Here is an 8,873-nt window from a genome sequence, read left to right on the forward strand (position 1 = left end):
TTTTCGTGGTCATCATTAGATCCTCAATTTCAGTTATTTATTGAATTCCAATTCCACCAGCTGCTGTGGTAGGATTTGAACCCAGGTCTCCAGATCAACAGTCCAGCAAAAATACCTCCAGGCCATTGCTTCCCCTGCAGCAGTACACTTTGTAAAATCTTTCAAATGCATATAAACTTTGTGCAACAGACTAACAACATTTAGCACTAAATATCACCTCCCAGTTCTCCTTCCTTAACTACTGCATTTCAAAAGACAGTATGCAGGAGAGTGCCACAATGTACGTGAACAGTATAAGAAGGTGCATGTCCCCAGTGTCCCTCTGACTGGAAACTTTGTGATAGCAACAGGGAATGGAATTATTTTTGTTCAAATACAAGTATATACTTGGCATTCTGAACAGTCTCCCAATGCATAGCTGCAGTAAAATAGTGAAGGCTAGGTAGGACAACAAGCAAGTCCACGTGTTGCCTCTCAGTAACATCATCCAACAACATGTCAAGCTTTGATGTGTATGCTGACACTACCTACATCTTCAACATTCTCCCCCAATCGCTTTAACATCTGATATGAAATACGATATGGGATAAGCAGATGTTTGTTCTGATTAAATAGTACGACTGAAGCTTTATCCTGACATGCCTGTATCCAGCTGCCTGTTTCAATGCAGATTACACAGTACAGCACAGATAACAGTGGCCTTTCAGTCTATCTCTCGTTTTTCCACAGCAACTCAAGATCCCCGTCCAACTTCTAGGTAGGCTTTGGAAAAATTTCAGAGGTTTTGCCACCACCCATGTACAGAAACTATTCCAGACTTCGTTTGAATGAGTGCTTCCTGGCATCAGCCTATAAATTGTTTAATAGCTTGTGCCCACATTTTCTAGTCCTGGTGGTTTAACTTCAGATTGAAGCCAGGGTTAAGCTTTTCTTCTGACTTAAGGAAAAAGGATTTATGTGAAGGATTTTATGACATAAGCAAACAAACTGTTTCACAGCCAGTAAAGGTCACAACTGCTAAAGTGGACTTGCTGCTTCCGCACAAGGTCCTTTAAACAGTACAGTATTGTTTTCACGTAGTTTACCAGCTGGGACAGCTGCTGGCTAGGACTTGAATGCCTCTTCAACCAGTAATGTTTACACCCAAACAAGAACAGACAGGGCCTTGTCTCAAGTATAAGGCTGCACCCAGAACAGATTGAGTTTTGCTCAAGTCTCTGGTGAAGCTTAAATCCATGATCTCCTACTCGGATGAAAGAGATTGGTCTTAACTTGGTGGGAACAATCACATCTTGTACCATCCAAGGTCCCCACTTTCTGGATTTATTTCGATTTTGAACAGGTAGAATCTGTGTCTTCATAACCCAGTGTTCTAATATTCTGGTGTACCCTAAAAGCTTCTCCCCATATTTAGTAGGCCCCGAATGTTGAAGAGCTGCAATGATGCATTCTGGGAGCTCAGTTATTTACAGTCAACGCATGTCTTTTCACCAAAATCATAAACAATGTGACCGGGCAGCAAAACGGCAGAAGGATAATGTCAGAAATACATTGTTACTCACCAGAGTTGAGAGAACAGAAAAGCAGAACAATGCAAAGTTTAGCTCGTCAACACTGGTGTTCAGTGAAACTCAGTCATGATCAGAGAACGAACATTAAAATTAATATGCAGATATAGCAAACAATTCAGAAGCTAGATACAAGCAAATTAGAAGTAAGCCATTTAATAAATACATAGAATGGCTGAGACAGACTTTTGGAGTCTCTTGGAATCAAGAAATTGGGTAGGAGAGTAGAGTTTAAGCCCCAGATCAACTGTTCAAATTAAATAGGGACAGCAGGCTCAGTGGACACGTGATCTATTTATGCCCCTATGTCTTCATGAAATCATCTTGAATTCAGCTGCTTTGATTCTGCTATGCCATTTTGACAAGATCACGACTTTTGCCTACATGATGGTAGTGTCCATATCTCAACCAGGACAGCTAGGTTCAAGACACACTTTCCCCAGAGGTATGCAACATCAGATTAGAAAATATCAGTAAGATCACTAATCCAACAGGGACTCCACTCTACTTTCCCAATGATCCAGATAGCCTTTGACTCCCTATTAGTCAAAAATCCAACTACTTCTGTATTAAAAATTTCATTTGGTGATGAAAAGTATTCCAAAGACACACGACCTTCAAAAATATATCATATTCCATTCTCTTTTACAGGGGGAAAATAGCACACTGGCTTTATTGCAAGGGATTAACAGTACACCAATAAAGTAGTATTGTTACACAGTCACACAGGGCTCAGGCAAGTCAAAGCCTAGAATACATTCTGTAGCTTGTCTCCATATTCATGAATATAATTGCAATGGAAGCAGTACAGCAAAGATTGGCAGGATTGGACCCTGGAACAAAACTGCTGTCCTATGACGATAGGGTTTGGAAACTGACCTAGAGTTTTTATGGGAGTTTAGAAGAATTACGTGAACTCATTGAAACAATTCTAAAAAAGCCTGGCAAGAATAAGGTTCACAACTATTGGTGAGAAAATCCAAACAGGCACTGTCACAACTTAAGGAGACTGGACAGAGATCAGTGAAACTTGTTCCTAATGCAGTGAGCCTATGCAACTCTCCAAACCAGAGGATTGTGGACACTCCATCACTGAATAAATGCAAGATCAAGATGGAATTATAGTTTCTCAGAGGAACAGAGAATGGGGAACAGGCAGGTAAGGAGTTACATCCAAAAATCAGCCATGATCATAATGAACAGCAAGACAAGCTTGGCAATGTTACTTCCAAATCATGAATTCATGATGATTGGACATCTCACTGCTGCGCAATCAACTGCGCATACTGTTGTGATATATCTACTTTGTACACTGAGGCCCCAGAAACAGCACTGCGATAAACATCAAGCACCTATTACGGCATTGTCCGGGGAATACGTATTGGCCATTTCGCTGACGAAAACATGTCTTCAAAATAGGGCCAACTTTAACATCTCATCTAAGAGAACACTTCCAGCAGTGCAGCACTCTAAATACTGCACCAGAATAGCAGTCTTGATTTCTGGGCTCAATTTGAACTTTTGAATCAGGACCTGTGACTCAGGCACCTACTAACTGAGTCACAGCTGGCATTAGTGAAGTCAGCCTCTATAGGGCTTAAGCAAGCAAGGAAGCCACACAAAACAGAAGCTTCCAGTTCTCATCCAGTAGAGGCCAGACTACAATTTGGTCACCATTAACAGGTGATGAGGTGAGCGACAGCCCCTGATGTCAAGGCTGAATTCGACCAAATGTGGCATCAAGGAGCCCTGGCAAAACTGAAATCAATGGGAATCAGGGGCAAATGCTCCGGTGATTGGAGTCATGCCTGACGCAAAGGAAGATGGGCATGGCTGTGGGAGGTCAATCATCTCAGCCCCAGGACATCTCTGCAGGAGTTCGTCAGGGTAGTGTCCTAGGCCCAAAGATCTTCAGCTGCTTCAAATGACCTTCCCTCCATCGTAATGTCAGAAGTGGGGATGTTTGCCAATGATTCCACAGCATTCAGCACCATTCATGACTCCTCAGATACTGAAGCAGTCCATGTTGACATGTAACAAGATCTGGACAATATCAAGGCTTGGGCTGACAATGACAAGTGACATTCGCGCCATACAAATGCCAGGCTATGGCCATCACCAATAAGAGAATCTAAGCACTGCCCCTTGACATTTAATGGTGTTATCATCACTGAACGCCCCCACTGTCAACATCCTGGGGGTTACCATTGACCAGAAACTCAACTGGACTCACCACCTTAAGAGTGGCTACATGAGCAGGCCAGAAGCTGGGAATACTGCAGCAAGTAACTCACCTCCTGACTCCTCAAAACCAGTCTACCATCTACAAGGCACAAGTCAGGAGCGTGATGGAATATTCCCCACTTGCCTGGATGAGTGCAGCTCCAACACTCAAGAAGCTTGACACCATCCAGGACAAAGCAGCCCGCTCAACTGGCACATCTACAAGCATTCATTCCCTCCACCACTGACACTCAATAGCAGCATTAGGCACTATCTACAAGATGCACTGCAGAAATTCACTAAAGCTCCTCAGACAGCACCTTCCAAATTCACAACCACTTCCATGCAGAAGGACAAGGGTAGCAGATATCTGGGAACACCACAGCCTCCAAGTCACTCACCATCCTGACTTTAAAATATAGCACCATTCCTTCATTGTCACTGTCAAAATCCTGGAATTCCTTCCCTAATAGCGCAGCTGGAGGAAAACAGCAGTTCAAAAAGGCAGCTCACCACCACCTTCAAGGGCAACTAGGGGATGGGCAAGAAATGCTGGCCAGCCAGCAACTCCCACATCTGACAAGTGAATTTAAAAAAGGGTTAACCTGAAATTCCTGCGTAAGAATTCTATCCTCTGAATAATTACACGTTACCAGAGAGAAAGAAAACAAAACTAGTGGGATAGTGGAATTCAGTTATATTTTGCCTAATGATGTGGACGGAAGCAAATTCACTTTGGGGCAAAAAAATGAGAATTGTTTAATTTAAATACAAGGTACAAAAAGGCAAAACTGAATGCTCAGCAGTTGGCAAATTGAAAATCATTCCTTGTGGCCTGCGTTTGAGTTGCTCCAAGTTCGTGTCTCAAGTCTTAAGCTACTTATTAGGAAAAAGTAATTAGCTGGATAATCTGAGTTCTGAGGAAGGGTCACCATACCCAAAACGTTACCTGTTTTCTCCTTCACAGATGCGACCAGACCTGCTGAGCTTTTCCAGCAACTTCTGTTTTTGCAGCTGGATTATCTGATATTCTAGAATGGGGTGCAACTGAGACAAAGGACTCCAAATTATGTTCATAATGAGGAAGCCCTAGCCACAGTCACTTAGTCCAAGTACTCTCACTGGGCATTAGCCAGTGTTTACATCATCTTATGCTCCACTCAGAAGGACTGTAATCACAGTAAGCCAAGTGGAAAAGACAAATACACAGCTCAGAAAGACATTAATCTTTTTTGCCAGATATTTTCTGGTTTCAGAATCCCAATAACTACAATGCTCAAACAAAAGCAAATGGCTGGAAAAACTCAATAGGTCAGGCAGCATCCATGGGGGAAAGCCAGGGTCATCATTTCAGGTCCAGTGACCATGCCTCCGTGCTCAAATGTTTGTTTGAAAGATGTTGGGGTCAACTACAGTACCTTAAACAGTGTACGACTCAACAAAAGTTAGAAACAAGATTCAAACCAGCTCAAGATGATCCCTACATCAAGGATATGACAGCAAGAAGCCGTTTCACTCAATGTCATGTCAGAATTGGAAGCTGATGTGCTGAAAATTTTGTCAAACATTAAGATTGACAAGTCGCCAGGACTGGACCAGATTTGTCCTCGGCTGCTTTGGGAAGCGAGAAATGCAATTGCTTCGCCACTTGCGAGGATCTTTGCATCCTCGCTCTCCACTGGAGTCATTTCTGAGGACTGGAGAGAGGCAAATGTAACTCCTCTCTTCAAGAAAGGAAATAGGGAAATCCCCGGCAGTTACAGACTAGTAAGTCTCACGTCTGTTGTCTGCAAGGTGTTAGAAAGGATTCTGAGGGATAGGATTTATGACCATCTGGAAGAGCATGGCTTGATCAAATGCAGTCAACACGGCTTTGAGGGGGGCTGGTCATGCCTCACTAACCTTATCGAGTTCTTTGAGGATGTGACTAGAAAAGTTGATGAGGGTCGAGCTGTGGATGTGGTGTATATGGACTTCAGTAAGGCATTTGATAAGGTTCCCCATGGTAGGCTCATTCAGAAGGTCGGAGGAATGGGATACAGGGGAACTTAGCTGTCTGGATACAGAATTGGCTGGCCAATAGAAGACAGTGAGTGGTAGTAGAAGGAAAATATTCTGCCTGGAAGTCAGTGGTGAGTGGGGTTCCACAGGGCTCTGTCCTTGGGCCTCTACTGTTTGTAATTTTTATTACTGACTGGGATGAGGGGATTGAAGGATGGGTCCGCAAGTTTGCAGACGACACAAAGGTTGGAGGTGTCGTTGACAGTATAGAGGGCTGTTATAGGCTGCGGCGGGACATTGACAGGATGCAGAGATGGGCTGAGAGGTGGCAGATGGAGTTCAACCTGGATAAATGCGAGGTGATGCATTTTGGAAGGTCGAATTTGAAAGCTGAGTACAGGATTAAGGATAGGATTCTTGGCAGTGTGGAGGAACAGGGGGATCTTGGTGTGCAGATACATAGATCCCTTAAAATGGCCACCCAAGTGGACAGGGTTATTAAGAAAGCATATGGTGTTTTGGCTTTCATTAACAGGGGGATTGAGTTTAAGAGTCGTGAGATCTTGCTGCAGCTCTATAAAACTTTGGTTAGACCGCACTTGGAATACTGCGTCCAGTTCTGGTCACCCTATTATAGGAAAGATGTGGATGCTTTGGACAGGGTTCAGAGGTGGTTTACCAGGATGCTGCCTGGACTGGAGGGCTTGTCTTATGAAGAGAGCTTGACTGAGGTCAGACTTTTTTCATTGGAGAAAAGGAGGAGGAGAGGGGACCTAATTGAAGTATACAAGATAATGAGAGGCATAGATAGAGTTGATAGCCAGAGACTATTTCCCAGGGCAGAAATGGCTAACACGAGGGGTCATAGTTTTAAGCTGGTTGGAGGAAAGTATAGAGGGGATGTCAGAGGCGGGTTCTTTACAGAGAGAGTTGAGAGAGCTTGGAATGCGTTGCCAGCAGCAGTTGTGGAAGCAAGGTCATTGGGGTCATTTAAGAGACTGCTGGACATGTATATGGTCACAGAAATTTGAGGGTGCATACATGAGGATCAATGGTCGGCACAACATCGTGGGCTGAACGGCCTGTTCTGTGCTGTACTGTTCTATGTTCTATAACTGAGAGCGTTTATTGGGGCGCAATGGAGGGCGTTTTACTGTGCCCAAACAGGCTCTGGAAGCATTTCCTCGAGCACTGTACGCGATATTACACGTACTCATTCCAGCCCCGAAGGAGTGAATGGATCTCCTGTCTTATTCCCTTCTCCGTTGTTTCAATCACACGCACTTCTAAAACGTCTTGGGATCTTCACGATAGCTAAACCAGTGCAAAAAGAAAAAAGAAAAAAGAAAAACAAAAAGTTGGGACTCGGCTGAGTGGACAAAGGTCACATTCTCACCTGATCACAGAGATCTGGAACTCCTCCACCGTAATCAACTTCCAGGATCCAGCCAAGAACTCCTTGCACCAGGTATAGGACTGCAGCTTGATTTCCCACGCCACCTCCTCACTCCGGCCATCCCGATACTGCTCGGCCTCGGAGTCCTCGTACTCCTCCTCTTCCTCCTCGTCCCCGTTGGTACCGGGCTCCTCCCCTCTGGGGCTGGGGTTTGTCGAGCGGTCTCTGGCCCCGATGGTGCGCAGCCGGCGAGGCTCCGGGGTCACCGCATTGCAAGCGCCATCTCCCTTACACAGACCCTCCGCCTCCATGTTGTCGGTGTCGCCGGCAGCAACGATGAGGTGGGATGCGGATGGGCGAAGGCACAAAAAGGGGTCACTGACAATTCTGGAATCACAGAAACCCAATGGGTCCCAGTGCTGCTGAAATCGATGATTCTCACCGGCGGCGCTAGCCAACGTGCCACTAAACTACTGTCGGCTCAAACGTTAAAAGTCGGCCGATAAAAATCATCCCAACGACCCACCTCCTTTAAGAGGTCCGCAACCTACTCCTTCAAGCCGGGCATCGAATGGGTGCTGAGGGAAGAAGGCCCAAAAGCCTGAGGCCAGGCACAGCGTTCTGCACTGCGACAGCGGTTACACCCACCCAAGCGAAACGTGCGGGATGGTACTCGCGATGAAAGAACAACCGCAAACCCCGACACCATCCCCCACGCCCTCGCCGTTCACTAAGCACCAGGCCCCGCCTCCGCGGCAACAAAATAAGGCCGGACGGCAAGGGGGCGGAGAGGGACGCTGATTGACAGCGATTCTGCACCAATCGGCTGCCGTCCTTCCCCAGACGTTGGCCACCGTCCTCAATGATTGGATGATCTCGCCCCGGCCGCCCCGATTGATTGGCTGAATTGCTGGCGTCACTCACGGGCGGCGTGGACAATGCACCTGAAGGGGCGGGGAGAGCTTTGCTGGACCAATGGGAACGCCAAGTCAGACGGCGCCGTCTCGTTAGCTGAGCAACAACAAGGAGTTTGAATGACAGTGACATTGACCAATCAACAGTGCGCAATCGCGGGAGAAGCTGGAATCGCTCATTGACAATCACAACAGAAAGACGTCAGCCGGAGCCTGGACGGTAAAATGTTATGATCTCTGATTGGCGATCCTGCTGCTGAATGGCAGTTGCTCTGACAAATGGCAAGCAAGAGTGAAAAGGGCGCGAAGCTGTGCGGCACTGTGAGTGGGTTAGTTCGGGCTGAATGGGCAGAAGGTCGATGCCTCTTTGCAGAGAGGCTCCGAGGTAAGTATAGAGTGCGACAGTGTGCAAAGCCTGATGCTACCTCTTTTAGAATTGTGATTGACAGGTTGTTGTAGAAACCGTGAAGTACTTCCCGGTCATAACTAACAGGCCCGCACGTACCTGCTGAGCTGTGATAGGGCTCCACTGCCGGAAGGTTCAACATTTCAGGGGGACACCGGTTTAAACCTAATGGTGAAAAGAACCAAACCCTCACAATGGGAAGGGATAATGGAGAAGTTCTGATGTGGAGCAGGCCGCCGTTAGCGGTTATACAAACAGGTTCATAAAACGGGTACGTCGCAGAAAAGGCCGTTCGGCCCATCGTATCGGTGCTGGCTGTTCTCAGAAGCAATCGCATAAGTTTTTTCTAAAAAAAGGGACTTAGA

The 8,873-nt window shown here is 46.0% G+C and overlaps 1 protein-coding gene across 2 annotated transcripts in view; it reads right to left on the reverse strand.

Annotated features, from left to right (window-relative positions):
* Positions 1-7,936, reverse strand: part of chkb (choline kinase beta) — a 34,422-nt gene extending 26,486 nt beyond the window's left edge. For both annotated transcript variants that reach the window (XM_048553852.1, XM_048553851.1), the window contains exon 1: positions 7,189-7,936. In XM_048553852.1, the coding sequence (XP_048409809.1) occupies positions 7,189-7,499 (311 nt within the window). In that variant the 5' untranslated portion in view covers positions 7,500-7,936. The remainder of the gene's footprint in view (positions 1-7,188) is intronic.
* Positions 7,937-8,873: the final 937 nt, after the last annotated feature.

Source organism: Stegostoma tigrinum, chromosome 25 (genome assembly GCF_030684315.1).
Source record: "Stegostoma tigrinum isolate sSteTig4 chromosome 25, sSteTig4.hap1, whole genome shotgun sequence".
NCBI lineage: Eukaryota > Metazoa > Chordata > Chondrichthyes > Orectolobiformes > Stegostomatidae > Stegostoma > Stegostoma tigrinum.